At 49.8% G+C, this 23,179-nt stretch overlaps 1 protein-coding gene across 1 annotated transcript; it reads left to right on the top strand.

Annotated features, from left to right (window-relative positions):
• The first annotated feature begins 745 nt into the window (after nucleotides 1–745).
• Nucleotides 746–21,193, top strand: rpa1 (replication protein A1). Its single transcript, XM_030108537.1, has 17 exons — nucleotides 746–880; nucleotides 1,254–1,301; nucleotides 2,023–2,101; nucleotides 2,369–2,477; nucleotides 2,558–2,646; nucleotides 2,850–2,927; nucleotides 4,088–4,202; nucleotides 4,547–4,649; nucleotides 4,747–4,815; nucleotides 5,116–5,308; nucleotides 7,359–7,495; nucleotides 8,498–8,646; nucleotides 14,817–14,946; nucleotides 17,392–17,568; nucleotides 17,687–17,794; nucleotides 17,981–18,067; nucleotides 20,614–21,193. Exons 1-17 carry the CDS (start codon nucleotides 851–853, stop codon nucleotides 20,716–20,718), a joined length of 1,806 nt encoding a protein of 601 aa, XP_029964397.1. The 5' UTR covers nucleotides 746–850; the 3' UTR covers nucleotides 20,719–21,193.
• Nucleotides 21,194–23,179: the final 1,986 nt, after the last annotated feature.

Genomic DNA, 23,179 nt, shown 5'->3' with positions numbered 1-23,179 from the left:
AATACCTTTCAAGAGACAAGTATGTTAGAGGTTGTCAAAGTATACTTATTACCAATTATTAAATTAATTAATTATGGTAGAGGACAGAGAAGTTTGCTTTCTGGAAGCAGAGCAATGCAACTGCATCCACTCCCACTGATGGTGGAGGTTATAGCATTTTCGACATTTCCTTTAACAACAACAAAAAGGATGTGACGAACTCCAAATCGTTTTATAAAAGTGTTTCTACATGAATTTCGTAGATTAAAATTTACAGCAAAATCATGTATCAAAGTCTGTAGTACATGGGTAAAAACAACATCCAAGCAAATCATGAATAATGGTTAATAAGGGTTTTCGCTGTGGCTGCTTTCAGGTCCCCAGGAAAATTGTCGACTTTGCAAATTAACTGATATGTTCGTGCAAAATATCGAGAGAGGACTAATGCAGAACGATTTTTTGTTTGTTGAAAAAATAATCAATATCATACCCTGAAAATCCAGAACACGGAGTCAGTCGTTAATTTATCGTTATTAAAAACAAGCTTGGCTAACAAAACAAACTCTACATGTAGGATTTTTTTGTGTGCCCATGAACGCACCACAACGCGCGCCTGACGTCACTTTGTCTGGCTGGTCTCACGTCAGTTATTCAGGGGACTCGAGGCTGTTCATTCCTGCGGCCAAATTACGTACTGATCTCAGATCGGTGCACGGAAACGGAAACTGCAGCGGCTCTTTGGCGCGTTTCTTGACACAGTTGGCGCCTCGAACACAATCTGCAAGACTTCTGTCAGAGCAGCAGGCTGAGTTAGTGCGGCGAGCAATTCTGTAAAGTTGTCTTTTTGTCGCTAAATCACTTCTTCGCAGCCATGACAAAACTGTCAGAAGGCGCCATTGAGGTAAGGCGTGTGACTTATGGAAAAAGAGAACATTTTAAACTTTAACTGAAGCACTTGTGTCTTTGTCCTGGTAGATCCGCTGTTTACTGGCGGTTTTCTCTTATTTGCTTCAGCTCGAACGGAATTAAAATACAAAATGTTTACCGAAATTCACACCGTGTTGTTTATCGTGAACAGTTATGTTTTAGCTGACTGCCTGAATCAGCTTGAATGGACTTGAGCCCAAGCTCTCTCTCTTTCTCTCTCTCTGACTGTGCGTGTGCGTGTGCGTGTGTGTGTGTCGGAGATTAAGAGCTTCTCAGCATGAAAATTATCCATATAAGTTTATATTTCTCCACGCCAAGCCTCTGCCCTGACTTGTGTGTGTTTGCAGGCCCTGTCTAATGGCGTCACCTGCAACGAGCCTGTGCTCCAGCTGGTGGTAAGATCATTAATCCAGACTAAAGACTCATCAGATATCTGTGGCTTCATGCAGGATTCAGGTTGTCGTCCTTAATTTACAGACACTACTTTTCACTTGCATAACAAACAAAAAAAATGAACAGTTAAAGTAGATCTGTATTCTCACTTTAAGGGGAATAAAGATCCTGATACTGATGAACCATGTCAGCTGAATTAATAGATACTGTTTTTGTTTTACAAAATAATTTTAAAATGAGACTGGATTTTGTGTGTGAGTGGTCAGGGTCTCAGTGGTACAGGGATTAAAGCCAAAGTTTGCCTGTGGGCAGATTTCACTAAGAAAGTGTTCTAATCAAAGTAAGTCAGTCATGAAAACAAACATTTACGCTGTAGATGTGTCTGTGGGCTTTCTACGCCCAAGTGGACAGGCCAAATCAAAACAAATACAATATTGATGTCGGTTTTTTACACATTTCTCCAGAATATTTCTAAGTTTACTTTTATGGTAAACCCTACTCAAGATGTTAGCTGTTCACAATACATTTCCCAGGATTTTAATGCACCTGCTCCCCCTTTAAGACACCAAGCATCACGTCTCGCCGCGGTTCATGGTGGTAATTTCTTAATATCCAGTTAGCAGAATCCCTGACGACACCATAGGGACTAACTCTGACTGAGAATGCAGAATTATCTCTTCAGTAGTTGTTCATAATTTCAGGATGATAATTTTTGTCTTTCAGCACATTCGCAAGATTGATGGAGGAAACGGTCCGGCTCGCTATCGGGTGCTGATGAGCGATGGACGACACACCATGTCATGTGAGCGTTGTCTTCCTCATCAGCATGTCTCAGACAGGAGCAGGTTGCGATGTGCAGACAGTACGACCGCTCAGGCTGATTAAAGTGCTCATTGGAGAATGAGCGCAGGTTTTGTTTTTATTGCTGACGTTTATCTTTTGTTTTACTTGACATTGAATGAAGGATTTCAAGACTTTGTAACTTTTTATGGGCGCCGCTGTTCCGGAGAGTCACTTTGTTGAAGGACCTTGAGCTGCTCGTGCCTGATTTGTTCTCTGGTCTCTGCAGCCTTCATGCTCTCCACGCAGCTGAACTGCATGGCGGAGGACAACAGGCTGTCGCCAAACTGCGTGTGCGTCCTGAGGAGGCACGTGACCAACATCCTGAAGGATGGACGGTACGTGAGGCGTCTCTGCAGCTTCACCTTTAGCCGAAAAACGGAGAGAAAGGCATGCAGCTCTGTTTCTGTGTTTCCAGACGAGTGGTGATCATTTTGGAGCTGGATGTTCTGAAGCACGCTGAAGAGGTTGCTGGTAAAATAGGCGATCCCACACCTTACACTGAAGGTAAAACATTAAAATGTTTTATGTTTCGATGAAACGCCGTAGAGCAGGGATGCCAAACAAAAGGCCAAAGGTTACTGTAGCACTGATTTCCCAGTCCGGCCCGCTCAACATTACCCTGGGCTGTTATTGGGAGCGGACACCTTGCTGAGAGGGACGTTGTTTGGCCTGATGGGAGCGTCGCTGACGTTTGCTCTTCCTTTCAGGTCAGAGTAAAGGCCCTCAGACAGCAGCTCCGGCCCCTGAAGTCCGAGCTCCACTGCAGCCGCAGAACAGAAACGAGGGTGAGTGTGAGCCGTGCACAAAATCCTCTTTTTCCAGAAGGAAGACGTGGTCAGTCTGCGCACATGTGGACGACCACCAGATGGCAGCATTCCTCTGCTGCTGCTCGTCCTCTGAGGGACCCAGAGATCCACTAGGCTCAGTAATTCTGACAGCCCCACTGAGAAACATTCTCATTTTAAGCTTACTCAAGAGTTTTTTTTTTTTTTTCCGCAGTGTTATTGAAAATCACGGTTCTCCCATAACGTACCGCTTCACCGTAACGCTCCATACGATGATCTTAAATAGCTCTCAGTCGGTCGGTGGAGAATTGTCTCTGCTGATGTATGTCAGTAATTATGCTTTCACTTTTCTCCTGAACGCACTGCGTCGACGGTCGAGCCTGAACTGAGCGGAGCGGCTCAGTGAGCAGATCGATCGGTTTATCTGAAGCACTGGGTCGTCGGTGTCAGGGGAAGGCAGCGCTTCGGGTCGTCGGGGGGGGGGGGGGGGGAGTTTGAGCAGTCCAGCTGTGAGGAGGGTTTTCTCCGTGTGTCATGGCAGGTATTCATCCCTCTAATCTGCCGTGGGGGGATTGAGGTTGTGGCAGCCGCCCCTCCTCATCAGCACAGTCATTGTTCACTTCTCTCTATGTGCTTCTTGATCTGGGGGCTTAATTACCAGAAGTGCAGTGGTTGGCAAAGTGGGGAGGACTTAAGTGGACACTTTGAACTCTAATCCTCCGCGTGAGACGCACACAAATCAAATGTGCAGCGCTTGTTCAAATGGAAAATCTCAAAGTCAGGCGGCGGCGGCGGCGTTGCTCTCCGGGGGAAGAGCGGCTGCGGTTTGTTCCAGCGTTTCACACTCTGCCCCGCTTCTGTGAAATGTGAATCATCCCTCTCACCAAAATGCTGGATCACGCTCCTCCAACGACTCGGCTCGACAAGATTTTTGTTTCCTGGTTGGGTCTGTCCTCCTCGCGAGACTCGGGAGCGAACGCCGCCGAATTCACTTTAAGTCGCTCTTTGATGAGACTTCCCTCATGAAGCGAGATAATTACGGTGATCAAGCAGTCGCAAGCCAAAGAAATTGGATTTTTGTAATTTGTCTCTGATGAATAATGCATGCAGCTCTCTCCGTCACTGCTCTTCATGGATCATTTATTTTTTTGCTCCTACAGTGAACAGAGGCTTCAACAGAGACTTTGGGAAGAAGGCGCCGTCCGCCATGCCCAGCACCCCGGGGGGAGGCTCCAAAGTGGTGCCCATCGCCAGCCTCAACCCGTACCAGTCCAAGTGAGTGCCCCGCCCTGACCTGGGAGATCCCGGGCAGCAGGAGGACTGTGCAAACTCGGCACAGCTGAGAGGCTTCTAGAAAAAGTCACAAGCGTCTTCAGAATTAGCTTCATGAAATCCGTAAGGCTTATGAACACCTGAGGTCTCCTCCAGAGGAGCGGATCTGATCGAGATTGTGTGCTGAATCAACTCGGTTCACACAGACGTCGCTGATCACTTCACGAACCCCCTCGCCCCCACCCCGGCCTCCAGACAGCGAATTCACGATGAATGAAAGCTTGAAATAAAATGGGCAGCTGTTCTGTTGAACAGCGGCGGCCGAGCTAACCTGTCTGTTCCGGAAGGTGGACGGTTCGAGCCCGCATCATCAACAAGAGCAGCATCCGCACCTGGAGCAATACCCGAGGCGACGGCAAGCTCTTCTCCATGGAGATGGTGGACGAGAGCGTGAGTCTTCCCAGCGTGTGAACGCCGCCGCCGCCGTCCCGCCTCCTGATGTGTGTTCAGCATCGATGGTGTGTTTTTTGTATTTTTTCCCCCGCAGGGGGAAATCCGAGTGACGGGATTCAACCAGGAGGTGGACAAGTTCTACAGCCTGGTGGAGGTTGGCAAGGTGAGCCGTTCCTCCAGATAGTGAGTCAGAGCGAGCCGCCTGCCAGCGCCGCCTCTCGCCGTGCTGTTGAAGGCAGATTTGGCGGCGGCTCTTCTATCAACCGCTGCCAGGACTTCGTGAGTTAAAGCCACAGAGAGTCTGAATGAGTCAATCTGGCGCCACTGTACTCCTACAATAAGCAGCTTATGATCATCTGCCAGCCTTTGTTGATTCCCCGCCCCCCCCCGGCGTGGAGCGTCCTATCTTATTTGCACCGTTGGGGCAGATGTGTGATGAGCGGCGTCCGTCTGCACGCCGCAGGTCTACTACGTGTCCAAAGCCTCCCTGAAGATCGCCAACAAGCAGTACACCTCCGTCAAGAACGACTACGAGATGACGCTCAACGGGGAGTCCACCATCATCCCCTGCGACGACGGCGGCGACGTTCCCATGGTGCAGTGCGAGTTCGTCACCATCGCCGACCTGGAGAGCAGAGACAAGGACGCCATCGTGGGTAAGGAGCCGTTAAGGTCCCAGACAGGCGCCGCTGCTCCAGCTCAGACTTTGAGGGGAGAAAAGCGGTAAACAGCCCGCAGCCCAACTGCAGATACAACAATATGACACACTGTCAGGGATAAAAGATGAACTCCTCCACCGGGAGATTCAATCAGCAGGAAGACGTGAGTCAGCTCACATCTGATGCCCTCACCGCTAAATTAGTCTTCTGACAGTCGCTCCTCCAAACAGCGCTTTCTGCCTGTTGCTCATTAGTACCGCTCCTTCCAGAAGGACCTAGGCTTCAGTCAGACCTGTAAAGAGAACCGTCCTGATCAGCGCTGGAGTAAAACCAACATGGAGACTGTAAAACACACAGCCTTCGTCTTTCAGCGCCGCAGCACTCACTTCTAATCACACGTATCATGGAGGCGAGTCCAGCCCGGGTCTGATCAGGGCCGCGGCCTCGGAGCCCAGCTGCTGAAGCTCAGAGGCCACCGTCACCGCGCGCCCTGTCCAGGAAGCTGGATCCCATCAGCCCCTGCGCTTCAGAAGTGGGGAAAATAATACATAAATAACGGATTACCTCTTCTCCCTCTAAATCAGGAGGAAGCATCCTGCTGCTGACTGAGTGGGATTCTGAAATGGGAAGAACCCAGCGAGCCCCGCGATGTCTCATTACTCAGAATCGGGCCATGAAAAGCCTTTCAAGGCAGAGCTTAAGGCTCAGTTTGTTCCCGCTCCGCGTCGCCGCGGCAGGATGATGCACGATGTCTAATTAAAACTATATTTTTCTTTAAAAGCCCAGATTATGTCTTGCCAATCCATTTTTCTCAGATATTAATTTTGATGCCGTCTCATGTGTGTCCTCTGCTTCCGTCGGGAGCGAAGGGTTGCATAACGGGACGCCGTGTGTTTTATAATCGATGAATAACGCCGTGGTCTAAACAACAGGTGGCTCGTGGTGCGTCTCCTGTAATACCTGGTGTGAAAGTTCCCGTCAGTCCTTCTTCCTCTGGCTCGGTGGCGTCGGAGCGCGTTGCAATTCTCCTAAGCACTGTGCAAAAAAAAAAAAAAAAAAAAACCCAAATCAGCCAAAGCCTTCGCCTACCAAGGTGCTCCCAATAATAAGCCAGCGTTAAGCTGCGGACGCAGTTTGTGGCGGGAAAGTGGATCCGGATGTGCTGCGAGCTGGAGGTAATTACAGCGTACGAGCCGGGAGATAAAAGTTGCATTAATAACGGCGGTGACAGTAATAGCCTGGAAGAGCAGATTGACTTTGGGGCCCGTAGCAGAGCCGAGGAGGAAACGACTACCTGCTGTCACTTCTGAAATGGAGTCATCATCAGTTAATTCTTCTGACCGAGGCCGCCGCCGCCGCTGTCGGACTAAATAATCTCTTGCGTAAGAGCGAGCGCGAGCGTCGACCTGAAACGGTTAAGTTCTTGTGAAAGTTCCTCTCTGGCTCGGGGTTGGAGTTTAAAGGCGGCGAGCAATAAGGCTGACGCCACTGTTGCGTCTCCAGTAATAATGGACGGGAGTCTATTGTTCCTGATTGCATTAGTCAACAGTTGAACTGCGCCGATACAAACAATGAAAAGCCCATTTCACGGCGATTTTCTCTAATGTTGCTGATGTAACCGTCGCCTGTTTCTCACATTAAAAATTAGAAAACCGTCAGGCCCTTTCCACAAGTCTCCGTTTCTGCTGTAAACCCTGAGATACGGGAACTTTTATGTGCAGATTTGAGGCGCTTTCAGGTTTTAGAGGCTCTAAATTTAACTATAAATCACACGAAGAAGAGATCATATCTCTATTCAACCCAGGTTTCATTGGAATAATAAATGAGGTACGATCACACACAACCCCAAAAAACCTGGATAATTAAAGGTAAATTGTTTGGGAAGGTAAATAACTAAAGACTGTTCGAGTCCTGGGTGGACATCAGACCCAAACAGATGAATGCAGCAGCGACAAAGAAATAAGAAACCTTCTTGAGTGTTGATAAAGAACCACTAGTCTCAGCTTGGCGTGGTTCTCCTCCTTCAACGCCATCGCTCTCGTTCCAGATGTGATCGGAGTGTGCAAGAGCGTGGACGAGGTGACCCGGCTGACCACCAAGGCCAACCGCGAGGTGTCCAAGAGGACGCTGAACCTGATGGACATGTCGGGGAAGGTGGTGACCGTCACGCTGTGGGGGGAGGAGGTGAGTGCTGCTGGGGGCGGAGCTGCGCGCCGCTCGGTGTTTCCGTCCGGAGCCGACCGATTCTCTTCTCTGAAACTTTTCGGAGGGGCTGACAGGAAGCGAGGCCCCGGCGTTCACGTTTGTGAATGGATTTAAAACTGCGCTCAAGGTCAAGAGTTCACGCTGTGTTTGGTTCTCACTTCAATACCTTTAGACCGACACGCTCATCTGCCTCGTTAGCATAAATCTGACTGGATCCGACTTTATGCAAACGAGCCGATGCATTTCACCCAGCATGCACTGCGCTGCGTTTCACACAGATAATGAAGAGGATGTGTGAAATTGATCCGGTGCGTCCAAACAAGTCACCGATGACGTTTCACCATTGCTCATGTCGACTATTGGCGGCCGCTCCGCCGCTCATCGTTTCAGATCAGATTTAAGCTTTAGAGCAGCTTCAACCCAGTTGTAGGAAAGTTTCAGAGCAACGTGTGACTTTAACAGTTAAATAATGAAGAAGTTAAAAAGCCGAGCAGTCTGGAGACGTTATTTATTAATGGGCTGCATGCAGAAACAGTCTGTTCCCCAGATCCTGAGCCAGTTTCCAACAGTCGTATATGATCACTGAGTTGACGCACGCACGCACGCACACACACACACACACACACACACACACACACACACACACACACGACATCGGATGATACGACAATTTTTCACTTATGAGCAAAAAAAAACTAATCTGAGGCATCTCTTCAGTGTTAACTGATAATTAGGCCTTCTGTTTAAAATGAAGTTTTCTAGATTTCACCAGGTTTTTATTTTCATATTTGGTGTAATAAATCTGTAGTTCACCTCAAGGCTCTCACGTTGCAGAAAGCCTTGTTTTCCACAGTTTTATACGGTTGTTTGAGTTTATCAAAGAGCCGGTGATGCTGGGATGGGCCGAGACCGTTGGCTCGATGAGGTGTTTTTCCCGTCGTGGAGCGGCGAGCGGAGCTGAACCGGCCGGTGTCTCTGCAGGCGGAGAAGTTCGACGGCTCCGGGCAGCCCATCGTGGCCATCAAGGCGGCCAAGCTGTCGGACTTCGGGGGCCGCTCGCTGTCGGCGTCCTTCAGCAGCACCTTGATGATCAACCCGGACATCCCCGAGGCCTACAAGCTGCGAGGCTGGTGAGTCCGGGCGCTCCGGCATGTTCGTTTGTCTCTGTCCCTTCTCTCTGAGCTTGTTAAGAGTCCTGAATAAAGGGGGACATGTTGGCACGCGATTGATGGATGAAGCAGGGCTCATAGATCGGCGAGCAGGCGGGGGGGGGGGGCTGCTGCTTAACCTCGCTCCGGCGCTATGGCTCCCTGATTGATCCGTCCTTTTTATAGATCCTACTTAAGCAGGCCGCCCGTGGCCCCGCCCCCCCCCCCGACATGAAGGCAAACGTCTGCGTTTACGAGCGGCGATCCGATCGATTCCATTTATTTACCCTCTGCCAGCGGGCCGCCGGCACATCACGACGAGGCAGGCAGGACTGCCGGGTCTCTGGTAGTTTGGTGGCAAAGCCAGCAGAATGCAGCTGGATCTGCTCAGTCCAGTCTGCAGGGGAGAAGGAAGCGAGGCAGAAGGATTCAGCGAGTTTCATTTTCATCGATTTGCCTCCAGATTTCACCTTTTGAGACTTTTCAATCAGGATTTCCTTTATTAACCAGTTCAAGGTCACGAGGCCCCGAACCCGAGTCCACATGAAGGCATAGCACACACACACACACACACACACACACACACACACACACACACACACACACACACACACACACACAAAATCAGCCTTAAATACACGTTTTTGTGGCACGTGGAGGAAAGAGCGACCTGGATTTGAATCAGGGTCATCCTCACTTAGAGGAGAGAGTTAAACCACTTCAGCACCATGCAGCCACCACACACACACACACACACACACACGCCCTTTGTTATAAACTGCTGCAGTAGCTTTTACTTGAGACATAAGTTTGATATTAAAATTCAAAGAGGCGTCTTCAGAAAGTCCTCGGAAGCTTCCATTAGGAGCAGATGACCCTGAAGTCTGGGTTTAACTCTCATTCCTGCTGCTTCTTCTGCACATGGAGCGTTTTCTTAAACAATCGCTTAGAATCTTATGTTTCAAGAGTTTCTGAAGGTCAGATGTGAACTACACTCCACTTCTACACTCCCATAAGTCTCTGTTTTGCTGTAGTTCTCACTTCGCATCATACTATATCTTAAAGTGTAGATTTTTTTTTTTTTTTAGGCACGTTGAACAGCATCAGATATATTTTCATTCCTAACTTGACTGTGCTTTCGTCTAATTGTCGTCGTAATAAGGGCTTCCTTTCTTTTGTTGTTCTGTGGCCTGCTGCCTCCCTCCACCTGTCCCTCATCGCCTCTGCACAGCCCTGCAGGAGAGACCGGACTCCGGTTCGCCCTCCTGTTTAATGATGGAGGCTTGTTTCACTCGTTAAGTCACTTCTCACTCGGACACCCAGAGATAATGATCCTTAACGCCGGCGCCGGCCTGCAGACGAGGAGCCTGTCCGTGCGGGTCCTCTCTGGACGGCGGGACCGCAGCCGCCGATCAACGCTTTAAAAGCCACAGCGGGAAGGAGGCCAGAAATAAATGATTACTCTTGATCTCAGTCAGTCCGAGGCAGACGTTTTGGCGAAGACAACGGTCATTATGTGGCGTGTGTGAGAGCGGCGCGGCGGCCTCATGCTGTGAGCGGGATGGAGAGGAGCCTCCGAGTTATTTAGGCCTGATTCAGGCCTCCGCCAGAGGAAGGGTCCAGGGACAAATCCCCTTCTGGAGCAGCCACAGCAGTCTGTGAAATACAGGAGCCTTGTTTGATCACGAGACAGAATTAGCTGAAAAATTAGCACACTGGATGTTACACACACACACACACACTCACACACTCACACGAAACTATCAGTTAGTTGCTGTTTTAGTGGCTGGAACCAACAGTGGCTTGTAATTTTTAACAGTGTGCAGCACACTCAGCAGTCTGACAACACATTCTGTTAAAGAGGGGGAAAAAAAAGGGAAAAATGTGGCTGAGAAGGAGAGAAATCCCCTCGTGGGGGAAAAAAAAGACGACCAATAAATGTTTCTGGTACTATTATAGACTCCTCCCACAGCGTCTGACCGTCTGTCTGGACCTGAAGCGTCTCCAGAGTGTTGACCAGTGGTTACCGTGGAGAGCGACCAGCTGGAACCCGACTAGTCGACTCATTTCAGCACATCGACTGAAGTCGGCGTGTGTGTGTGTGTGTTTGTGTGTGTGTGTGTGTGTGTTCTGAAAGCCAGACAGGTTCAGAAAGCGCCGAAGTCGGCGTTTTTCCTCTGCCTTTCACGCTGTGTAGCTGTTTTTGTGTGTTTTGTTTGCCTCCTGCTGCTGTCCCTCGGTAATTGTCCTGTCAGCTGCGATGTGAGTTATGAAAAACAGAAAAGCAACCAAATCAATTAAACTGTAAATGAATCTTTGGATTTATTTATGTTTTTGCCCCCGGCCCCCCCCCCCTCGCCCCCCGGTGTTGATCCGCCGCTGCTGAAACGTCGCTTTACTCCTGCAGAGGCGCCTTAATTCTTCACCTGGGACGTCCTCTATGAACGCTGTGTCCCGGCTGGAGGACGTCCAGCTGTACGGAGACGCTCGTCTGTCCCCCGCCGTCCCCGTCGGCTCCGCTCGGCCTGAACAATCCCCGGCGGTTGCCGCTGCTGACATTCACGCCATGATCGCATGTCGTCGTCGTGCAGTCCAGGCTGACAGTCCTGTCTTTGTTGTGGGGACGCCGGCGCTTTCGGCTCGAGCATCGGCGCCTCGTCGGGGAAATCACGGCGTTAGTCCAGACGCAGAGGACAGGACCTGATGCCTCGTTACGGAATCCGCTGGTGTTTCACCCGCATCTTTCACAGTATCGATTAGGAATCGGGTCAAGTAAACGCCCGCTGATCTTTCAGGTGTAAACAAACAGGTTGAGTCGGTAAAGACACTTTCCAAGGTTTTAAACAACAGGACGTCTTTCAGTGTCGCCTCCCAGCGTGGCCCGGCGCCACACCTGTGCCACCAGGCCCAGGAAACGTATTGATCACAATACTGGAAACTTACAATCCTGTTGTTCCTCTGCAACCAGGTTTTAAGGCTTAAGGCTGTCAAAAGATCATTTTAATTTTAATTACAAATTACATGTAGATCATCGCGATGAATCACATTTTGAATTGCATGTTTAAAATTCAGTTATTTTGCATTTTAATGCAGCTTAAAACCATGATGTAAATCATTTCTGACCACAGCGTCTTAACTGGGAATCAAGCAAAGACAAAGACTTTTCTTTTCGAGCTTTTGCGCTGAAAAAGGAAAATCTGAGTTCTTTATGTGTTTAGTGAAAGTCATGAACTAAAATGCAACTAATTCATTATCTCTAGCAAGAGAACTGGAAGACGTTCCTAGTTTGAAAGGAGTGGACCGCAGCAACTGCTTTTTGAGTCATTTGAGATGTAGAAGTGGTGAAACGATGTTCCTGAGGCTCATTCAGCGGCGATGCCGGTTCTCCTGAAAGAACCGAATCGATCTCAGCAGCCTCTTCCCTGGCTAGCTCCGTCAGCGCTTTCTTTCCTTCATCACCAGAAGGTTACTGCAGGGAGCTCCTTCAAAATAAAACGCTACAGTCAGAGGAGCCGACCACTGCTGGAAAGGCTCGAGGTTAACATGCAGCTACATCTTTTTCATCATTATGGATTACATTAAACGTGATTAATCCTGACAGCATCAACACGTTTGTCTGCTCTACCGTGTGTGTGCGTGTGCGTGTGTGTGTGTGTACATTTTGTCGGACAAACCCATTGAAAATCAGCTGTTGTGATTCGGTACTGAGAGTCCGCTGAAGCTAATAGAAACGTCCCAGCGGTGTGGGACTCGACCGAGTGCAGCTATAAAGATAAAACTCCGGATGCAGTCGTAACGTCGACGTAGGGCTGCACAATTAATCGAATTTTGATCATGATCACGATTTTGGCTGCTGCGATTAAATTTAGATGATCGTCGCGATTTTTAAATTGGAAAAAAACGGGCTCTGTTGCGTGTCAAATCAAGCACTTTTTTAATCCAACAATCAGCCAACCACCAGGGGGCGACCTGAGCCGTGTAGCTCCTGCTGCCTTCAGGGACACTCCGTAAAAGTAGCTGCTGATGGACGCCACTGCGGTGTCTCAGTCAGCTGTTAGCTTAGCTGTTAGCCACCGATGAACGAGCTGGCTTTGAACGATTCCTTCATGCTCAAACATCAGTCGATGGAACGCATCTCAACTTCTGTACCGGTGGAAAGAAGATGTAAACGCTGAGCGTCTCGGACAGAACGGGAAAAGCTGTTATTGACGGACAGTTCAGGATGTGAGCGGCGTAGCAGCGGCTTGGAGAGAAAGAGGGAATCATTGTTCTGGTAGGTTTCATTTCTGCGTTTAGCGTGGCTGTTTACTGTTCTCTTGTTGTTTTATCTTCATCTTGTTGTTCAGTGATCATCGTGTTGCTCTCAGGGGTTAGAATGCAGCAGGTGACGGTCGCTCAGCTGTGAGGCGTTCAGGTTCCAAAGTCATAATCCGGCTCTTTTCAGAACAGAGGTCTGGTCAAACGTTTGTAAAAACTCACAGTCGGCGCGTCTATATGTTCGTTTCTAAGGGAAAGCGATCGTTCACAACATTGACATGGTTCTAAATAGTTGTTTAGATTCTAATTAAAACATCTTCAATTATGTGCGCATGCACACCAGACTTCGCTGAAGTGCTGAAGACGCACATCTTCAATTTGACACTTGTTTGTTTAAAAAAAAAAAAGTGCAGTTAAAGGGTATGTTTTACATAACATAATGAATAATCGTGATTACAATATTGACAAAAATAATCGTGATTATCATTTTGGCCATAATCGTGCAGCCCTACGTCGACGTGAAGAAAACCTCCAGCTGCAGCGTTCCAGAGCTCTCCGGCGTTCCGTCTGACGGCCTGTCAGTCTGAGGCTGCCGGCGCCGGCTGGAGTTTGGAGTCCGTGGCGTGTTTTTGCCATGAGAGCGTTGGCCTGGGGCGGCGAGCTGAGAGCGTTCCATCATGTCCCCCCGCAGCGCCGCTCTGTGCAGACATGCGGCGTGTTTGTGGCGGGCGCACGTCAGCTGCCTGTTGCTCGTTTCCCGCCACGTCTCGTCTGTCCTCTTTCTGTCCCTTTCATCAGTCGCCGTGTTTTCCTCTTCCGTCAGTTTCCAGCCCTCCTCTCGGACGCCGTCTCGGCACCTTCACCTTCAGATCGCGGCGCGTTTTCGGTCTGATCATCTTTCTTTCGTGACGTTCCTCCCATGGTCCATCTGTGCGACGGCCAGCTGCGGCGCAGCTCCATTGTGTCTGCCTCGATCAGTCAGAATATCTTTTATTTTTCCGGCTGGCCGGGCGGAGCCGCCATGAAGCGGACCTGTTCAGGTACGCTTGTGCGGGAAATTGGCACGGCGGCGAACGGCTCACGTGTGGCGGCGGCGGTGGGAAGCAGGCCGCCCGTGTGTTGCTGCGGCTGCAGTCTGAGCCGTTAATGGGGATATTTTCAATTAGTCACGGCTGCAGGAGCAAGGCGCGCTCCTCATATTTCCACCTGACCCCCGCCGCTGCGCCGCTCCGCCTCCCGGCCTGCAGATTAGTGAGCTCTATTGATCTCTCTGACCATTCTGAAGGGATGTTTCCTCCCTCCTCGTCTGCCTCGCCGTCCCCTCTGCTGTTGTCTTCCCTGAATCACTGGGAACACTGGAGGAAGATGGGTTTTTCATATCGCTCTAGCAGCTCCGACCCGGCCTTCTGCCGTCGATTCATTTCACCAGCCTCCCAGCCTGCATCGCTCTCTCATCAGCCATCCTCGCTTGGACAAACACAAACGGACTCTCTGCTTGGAAAAGGGCCTTTTTTTCTTTCTTTCTTTTTTTTTTTTTTAAGCCTGCTGCTAAATGGACGTCCTGCAGTCTGTCCACAGTGGTGTGAACAGTGGTGTCTTCCGCCTCCTGCTCTGGTTTGGCGGTGGCTGAATGAGTAGTGCTGCAGTCTGGAAGTGGACCGTCGGGACAAGAGGAAGTTCTTTTTTTTTTTTTTTTATCGAGCTAAAATGGAAGTGTAGTTTCATGGATCCTGTGCTCGGTACTGAAATGACAGTGATCAAATGCAGCGTTACTGTGGCGTCCAAGCAATGCAAAGAGCTTAAACACAAGAACCTGAACTTGTTTTTTGTCCTGGAGGTGAGTTGATGGAGCGGCGCTCTCTCTCTCTCTCTCTCTCTCTCTCTTCTTTCCACAGGTACGATAAGGAGGGCCACGCTGTGGACGGCCAGTCCCTCACCGAGTTGAGAGGCAGCGGCGGCGGCGGGAACACCAACTGGAAGACTCTGACCGACGTCAAGACGGAGCATCTGGGACACGGGGAGAAGGTACACACTCACACACACACACACTACAACATGAAAGGGATGGCGACTCCAGATAGATTGTTGTTCAAGGATGACTCTTTGAAGATATTGAAGGACGCAGTGAAAGACCGCGGCTGAATTCCAAACAACAAATATGAAAGCGCTCCCATTCAGCCTGCGCCGGCGATGAAAAGGTCCTATAGCGCCTTCCACGGAGTAACCTTGTCGCCGCGTTCTCCTGGGAGACGCCGCTCCTCGCTGACGGGCCGCCTCACGACTCTTTATAATCAGTGACTCATAAAGTCGCTGCAGCTCCAGGTGTTTGTGCAGAAAATCGGATCCTGATCCAGTTCCTGATCTCCTGCTGCTCATTAATCCAGCTGCATTGTGGGTGTTCTCTCCCGGTCATGGCGAAAGTCACATGTGTTATCGCCCGTGCTCTGTGTTCCTGGCCCCCTCTCCGGTTAAACACAGCGCCGTGCTCTTTCATTAGCCTTTCCTCCGTACTGTTGGAGGGAACCGTGTATAAATGATGCCGGTTGAACTCTGCATTCCCGCCGTTTAGCACATTAATCCCACATGTTGTGCACATTAGCGATCATCAGTGAGATGACAACGTCTGGTTAAGAGGAGGACGTGAAGTTGGCAGTAACGACACGGCGCCGGTGGCGTGAAGTCCATTCCACTTGTGAAGAAATCCAGACGTTTCCTGGATTTTTACCTCAACCTTCAACCCAGCAGGTTTTTGTTTTCGCCTCAGAACTTTTCGAGAAAACTGTGGAGGAAAATCCAGATTTATTGACGGCGTCCGTCACGTGCAGCCGCCGCCATCCAGACGTCGGCGGATATCGGCGGGCGCCGAGCCGCAGCCCTCCGAGACGCCGGGAACACGGGGGCCGCCGGGAGGTCGGGCCTCTCAGGACCCCCGCCAGCCACAGCCTGTCGCAATTAATTGTCGCTGTCACCGAGTCTTTGTGTCACAATCGCCGGTTCCCACATGGCGGCGGCGGCGGCGGCGCCCTCCGTGACAGCCAGTGGCCACCCTCCTCCCGGGTTCTGGCGTCACTCAGGCGCTAATTAAAGAGGCTCTTCCTTGATTAATTGGACCTGTTGGTAAAAATTAGCGAAGTGCGACGTCCGGCGTGTTTTGTGGGCGAATCGGAGCAGCCGTTAGAGGTTGGCTGACAGCCGAGTGTGTGGAAGCAGGAGGACGTTTGGCGGTCCTGTCGCTGTCATTTCCAACATCCTCGCAGTTCCCCACGTCCCCGCAGTGACAGGAGGCGTCCGGCGTTCGCTGACGTCTCACACATTTCTCATTAATGGGGCCGGCAGCCTATTAAGATGACACACAGCAGAAACTGCTTTTTGTAATTAATTGTAATTAATTTTTCATCGGTGTCTCTTTGAAAATAGTCGTGATTGTTGAAGTTTCTGTCTCAGTGGATTCGGTGCAAAGCGACGTTTCTCAGTCAGACTGAATGTTTCTCCCACGTTCAGATCAGGGACGTTACAAACATTTTAGATCCATAAAAATCTTTGGTTTTAAATTCTGTTCTGTAAGTTATTTGATTTGTTGTGGTGCAGAGGGTTCTTGATGAAAATGGTTTAATTTCAGGTAAACGCTACAGAAAATGACTCGAGTCTTTTTTTTTTTTTTTTTTGCAATTTTTATTTTTAACATTTTTTGAACATGAATGGAACAAGAACGGGAGGATTACCCTTAGAAAAGTATGGTTATCACACATTTACATATTATTTCCACACCTTTACATATCACTTTACTGAAAGTCCGACCTTATGGGCTTCACATACTCAGTCCACTTTGACCAGATAGTGTAAAATCTGTCCCTTTGAGTCCTGAGGGTAAAAGAAAGCTTCTCCATGGTATAGATTTCTTGAATTATGATAATCCAGTCTTCAGTTGTCGGCAGGTCTGGTTTCAACCATTTCCTTGTTACAGCTTTTCTTACTTGCTGCCAAAAGTACACAAAAATACACATTTTCAAAGTTACAGGGTATTTTACTGCCAAATACATAATTAATATGTTCACATACCTGTGTCCAATAAAGTGTTATCACCGGACAATCCCAAAAAATGTGAAGACTCCAGTCTTATCATGATGCACTCCAGATATTAGTCAGAACAGTCTGCTGGGAAATGTTGACGTTAAGATGGGAGGAGGACCCGTTTGGTTCCAGTCTCTTGTCTTTCTGTCCTCCGTCCTCCTGGCTGCAGACGTCTCCGTCCTGTCCACCTCGCCGGTTTGTGCGTCCGCAGCCTCCTCATTGCTCCCAGACTGTTTGCGTGCGTCGCCACACACCCCTGAAGATGCCATGTTAATGTTCATTCCACACCGTTATTGTTTTGGTTGTCGACTCAAACGGCCGAAAGGTCGGGAGAGCAGGAAGCTGCATGCGGTCCAGAGCGCACGTCACCGAGCGCGCTGGGCTCTGTGTGTCCTCCAGGCGGACTACTACAGCTGCATCGCCACCATCGTGTACCTGCGCAAGGAGAACTGTCTGTACCAGGCCTGCCCGAGCCAGGACTGCAACAAGAAGGTGGTGGACCAGCAGAACGGCATGTTCCGCTGCGAGAAGTGCGACCGCGAGTTCCCCAACTTCAAGTACCGCCTCATCCTGTCTGTGAGTGGCCGCCGCCGTCTTAAAGCATGTCGGGGGGGGGGGGGGGGGGGGAACAAAACCCAATAATGTCAAGGTTCTCGTCTGGAGCCGTGACCTCGGGTGTTCTGTCCTCCGTCAGGCCAACATCGCCGACAGCGGGGACAACCAGTGGGTGACGTGCTTCCAGGAGAGCGCCGAGGCCATCCTGGGGCAGAACGCCGCGTACCTGGGGCAGCTCAAGGACTCGGTGAGACTGGGCTTCAGGAAGCGAGCGGGACGAGAGAGCTGCACCTCGGGCTTCGTTTCGGCCGAACACACAGACGGACGCACTCTTCTCACTTTTCCCTCCGCGCAGTTAGAAGAAACCCCAGCAGTGATCAGATGTTTACTCATGTCTGCTCAATAAAAAGCTGCTTCTTCTCCTGACGTTCAGAACGAGAGCGCCTTCGACGAGGTCTTCCAGAATGCCAACTTCAACACCTTCGTCTTCCGCAACCGAGTGAAGCTGGAGATGTACAACGTGAGTATCGGCTGTGAAGCCCCGCCCGCCTGCCGCCGCGTCCAAGTCCTAGATGGTTTAGGGACGAGAGTGAGGCGGCCCCAGATCTGCTGCCGTTCCTGTGAAATGAGAAACGTGTCGGAGGCGAGGCAGGTGCTTTCTGCTGCGTGTCGCTGTGATGCTTTTTCCCGTTCATTAACTAAGCTGCCAACTTTGGTTCTGACTGACAGAAGATGCTGAAAGAAAAACAAACAAACAAACAAAAAAAAAAGACAGACTTTCCCACTCTGTGCCGTGGAGCGCCGATCATTTCAGAGGCGCTCGCAGATTAGCGGCGGTCAGTCTTTCCCGCGGACCACACAGACAGAGGCCTGTCTGGAGGGACGCCGCGCGAAGGCATTGATTGGACTGGGACTGCGAGCAGGAAGCGTGGCGCCGAGCCAGAGGCGGCATCCGCCTCGCCCGCACAGAGGAGGCCTGTGTGTCTGTCGCATTCAGCTCGGCATCCTGGCTGCCGGCGGCGGCGCCACCAGCGAGCTCTGGCTTCTGCCTCCGCGCTCTGCAGCAGACACACCTGCAGCCGTCGCTTCATCCCCTCAGTCCTGCAACCAGGCTGGAAGGAGCTGCAGATTGTTACGCCACACCGGAGAGGACGGAAAACTCCGACGTTTCTTCTGAAACGTTGATAAACATCCAGAAAACTCGTCTCCGAGCACAGATGAGAAGCCAACCATCGTGTCGCACGCATTCATCCTCCGTACGGTGCTGTGCGAGCGGTCAGACAGCAGGTCCGCAGCAGCTGATGGCTCCCGTTTCAGAGTGAGACTCACACTTTAAGTAGACGGCGAAACACAAAACCCAGGAAATGATCCTCTTCAGCTGAACAGCTGATCACAGGTTACGTTTTAAATCATAAAAGAAGTTCAGCTCAGGTTTTACATTTGTTCTAAATGTAGAACGACTCCCTCTGGAATACCTTAAAAACATTGCGCACAGGAAATGGTTAACTTTAAATAACGTTAACGGGACGGGGACACGCTCAGCTGTAGACTCGCAGCTCAGAGCGCCGGAGGTTCACCTGCCTGGTGGGCGGAGATGCTCGAGGGCGGCGTTTCCGCAGGGATTGCGTAACCGTTCCACTTGGACAGTGTGTGTTCGAGATTCTCTAAGTTTGGGAGGCATAAGAGAAGACAGACAGAAGATTTTACAGGTTTAATCTTTCTGAGGGGAATTATTTTCCATAATGTTTCTCCTGTGTTCGTCTTTAAAGCTCAGCACTGAAACGTCCACCCTCCTGTTGCTGAAGAGCGACTCTGTGTTTTCTGCTTTGTTATTGGTGTGAATTTGTTTTTGATTTTCAGCTGATTTTGCCGACGCTGCCAGTTCTTCCTGGAATCATCTGCAGCTTGTTAAAACAATGAATTATTTCAGATCCATACACTCCGTCTGGTTGTTAACGTAACCATAACCGGTGGTTGACTCACTCCTCCCTCTTCTGCTCCTTCACCGTCCCTCTGACGGACCGGACCTCCAGTTATGGTAGACTTCTGGGGTTATGGTCCAGGGTTCGTGTCCTGAGGCCTCCAGATTTAGATTTTTATTACACCACAAATCAGCTGAACCCTGCAGACCAGGAGGGAAGCGTGTGAGATGTTAGAGATCTGGGAACGAAGTGATTTAAGGTTTTATTGGTGAGTTGCTGGTTTGTGAATCTCCAGGCGGTCGCGGCGGTTCTTTGTGGATGGAGATGAAATGTGTTGTTCTGCACGGTGTGGCTTGTTTCTCCATCCCCCAGGATTCTCACTGTGTGTGTGTCTGTGTGTGTGTGTGTACACTCTCTCATTGTGCACTGATTGTCTAACTGGATCAGTGTGTTTGCAGAGTTTAGTTGTCAGTGCGTGTTCCAAACAGCAGCGGCCTCTAGTGGTCCGTAATGCGAACTACATAGTTTTCGGAATGTTGCGTAAGTGCAAAACTTTCCTGAAACGATGCGTTTTAACTTTAAAGGTCGTGCAGAGTAAACTGCGTTGAGCCGATTGAGCCTTAATGCAGTGAGCCGGTGAAATGTGTGCCGCAGTGTGAGCTGAAATGGAAACGTCTGTGCGGCGTGGCGCTGCACCAGCGAGGAGCAAAAACAGGAGATCCGTCCTCCGCAGGTCACAACGTCAGCCATCAGTCTCAGTAACATCCAAAGAGTTTGCACAAAGCCAGCTGTGAGGGATGTGACAGGGTTTCCTGGGGAGCGGCGGCCGTGTCTCCAGAGCAGAATGGTTTACAGTCCAGCAGCAGAGGATTAATGGAGACAGAATGAGCCTTCTCTCTGTTTAAAGGCAGGAATTAATGGGCCTGGTAGGGCTGACCTTCCCCCGTCTAGACGTCCTAGGATGAGTCCACAGGGATCTGCAGGTTTTGTGGTTTTGTTAACATGAAGCGTCTTCAGTTATTTTGTCAGTTGAATGGCTAATAACGCTAATAACACACGGAAGAAGTGCTGAACAACAGAAAAACCTCCTGTGAGCCACGTTCATGCCGTGAAAGATTAAACGTGGTTGTCCTCTGTCCTGCAGGACGAGTCCAGGATTAAGGCCACGGTGGTGGACGTGAAGCCGGTGGACCATAAGGACTACATCAAGAGGCTGATCATGAACATCCGCAAGCTGGCGGCCCAGTAGGGCCACCTGTGTGTCCAGCCACCACTCAGTTCTACGTGGAACACAGAGCCGTCGTAGTCTTTCTTTTCCTTCCTCTTCTCCTCTGACTCAGTCCCGACGGATGTGTGATGAAGTGACGCTCACCCCGGCTGAGCGGAGGAATGTTTGCTGATCTGATTCTTCTGAGGAGGCCGGCTCGGAGACGCTTTCTTTTCGTGGCTTACTGACCCACTCTCTCCTGTCTGAGGCCGGCCAGCTGTTTGAGTGTGTGTGTGCGTGTGTGCGTGCGCGAGGCCGACTGCCGCGCTCTCAGAACGGCTGGGCTGGACCTGCACGTCCCCGACAAGACCTGGTTCCTCCCTCTGTCACGTGCACGGTGCAGACCTGATGGAAGACGTTCTGAATCCTATTTAAGTAGATTTAAGGTGATTGTGTTTCATAGGTTTGTTTTTTGTTGTTTTTGTGTGTATGTGATGATCGGCCAAGACAATAAAAGTGTTCATTATCTTATTCTGGTCTTTCAGCTTGATTCTTTTTATGCTTGGCGTTTGAGAAACGGCTGCAGGACTGATTTCAGAAGTGATGGGATTGCAGCCGGTCAGGTGACCAGGGCAGTGACGCCGTGATTTCAGCCATTTGAGACGGAATAAGGCCAATAGTGTCAGAACCAGCTGAAAGTGGAGCGGAAGAGAGAAAATCATCGGTGAATGAATAGAACCACTTCATCCTCTGCAAAATGCAGTCCTGTTATTATTTCATTCTTCTAATGTAGTAACCGCTTAACGGTGCAGCGATGTCTGAAATGATCAAAATGCCGCTTGGCTAGATTATTTTACTACACTATTGAGAAGTTATTGGCTTTAACACCATGATTTATGAAACGTTATATTGATTGCTAAACGTTGAGACCTCAATATTTGGTTTGATCACACTGGTTCTTTTTTTTTTGTAAACTTGCACACAGATTGAAAACTCTGTAGAGCCAAACACACACTGAGCAGATGAAGCCTGTTTCGGAAGGCTCTGTCCCTCCATGTGAAGACACTCAGACCTCGTTACGGGGCCTCTGTGGACCTCCAGCACTGCTGGTTGTTCTTAATGCCTGAGGAGGTGAGTCCAGGGAGTCACCGCTGTGTGGAGTTTTCCTCTGAACTCGGTGGAGATGCCACTGAGCAGACTTTACACGAGGGATAAATATGAGAGCAGCCTCACAGGATCACGGGACTGAATGTTCATCATGCACTGAAGTTCTTAAGACACAAAATCCTCTTAGACCAACAGAATCTGATTCAACTGGAACAGAAATGAATACTTTTCCTCAGCTTTGAGCATTACTTGGGCTCACAATGCCCTCCGTCTGCAGCAGGTTTCCTGACTTTGGCGTCGTTTAAAGCAGAACCTCATGGAGGTGCTGAGCCTCATTTCTCTTCAGATAACATCTCTCTTCTGCCGGGCGCTGCGTCTGCTGGCCGTGGAGGGCTGGGATGGATTACACCCGTCTTTAAACGGTAAGCTAAGGACATGCTTGCCAGCATTGATTTGAGGTTTGCTGTAATCTCCCTGGTGTGTCTCCGTGTTTTGGTCGCTGCAGGTATGCGTGTGCTCTGCTGGGACTTTCTGAACGTTGCGTTGCATCTGTGTGAAATGCGTCTGAGCGCAGGAGGAGTGGAGGGATCCGGTAACGCCTCGGCCCCTTCCTGCCGTCACAGATCAGGACACGGAGGCTCTTTCGCCAAACCGACCCAGCCTTCCAGCATTAATCCTCCAGTGTTGCCATTATTCACATCCTCAGTGATTCAAACTGTTAATGAAATAAAGTCCCTCGATATGTCTGCGCTCAGTCATGTTTCCAATCTCCATTGATCTGATTTCACATTCCTAGTTAGGCGTTTATAATTGATTTCACACGCGTTAGAGAAGCACTGGCTGAGGACATGATTGGATTGGATTTGTGGCTCAACAGCAGTGTGTGTCGCTTCATTGAAAGACAGATGGTTAACAGTGAAGATGTGATGCTGACTGGTTAGATTTTGATCTACATGGATCTTGAGCTTGTCAGTAAATATAAGACAGATGCAAATAAAGTGGAAAACACAGTTGTAAGTAATGAAACGAGCCCATCAAAATAGTACTTTGTCTTTAGTAATTAATATTCACTATCTGGAAGGCACTCGCTGATTATATGCTAATGTGATCCCAGAGGAGACGCGTCCTGCTCCAGATACCATGGAGTGACCGGGATGACCTTTAGCTCCCATCAGCTGTCTGCTCCACAAGACTCTCACTTGAATAAAGCAAATATCAAAGATGGATGGACGCTTTAATCCTGCCCATTGTGACGTGTGTGAATTAGATTCAATCGGCAGTCCCTGGCCTCCAAGGTGAACTGATCCTCATTTGACAAACGGTGATTAAAGCAGCTCAGCGGCTCCGTGAAGCTGCTCCGACCTTCCAACAGGTTTTAAAAACCTCATTTCCACCA

This window comes from Salarias fasciatus, chromosome 14 (assembly GCF_902148845.1).
Source record: "Salarias fasciatus chromosome 14, fSalaFa1.1, whole genome shotgun sequence".
In the NCBI taxonomy this organism is placed as follows: domain Eukaryota; kingdom Metazoa; phylum Chordata; class Actinopteri; order Blenniiformes; family Blenniidae; genus Salarias; species Salarias fasciatus.
The sequence above is the reverse complement of the archived record's forward strand: the minus strand, read 5'-3'. Positions and strand labels throughout refer to the sequence as shown.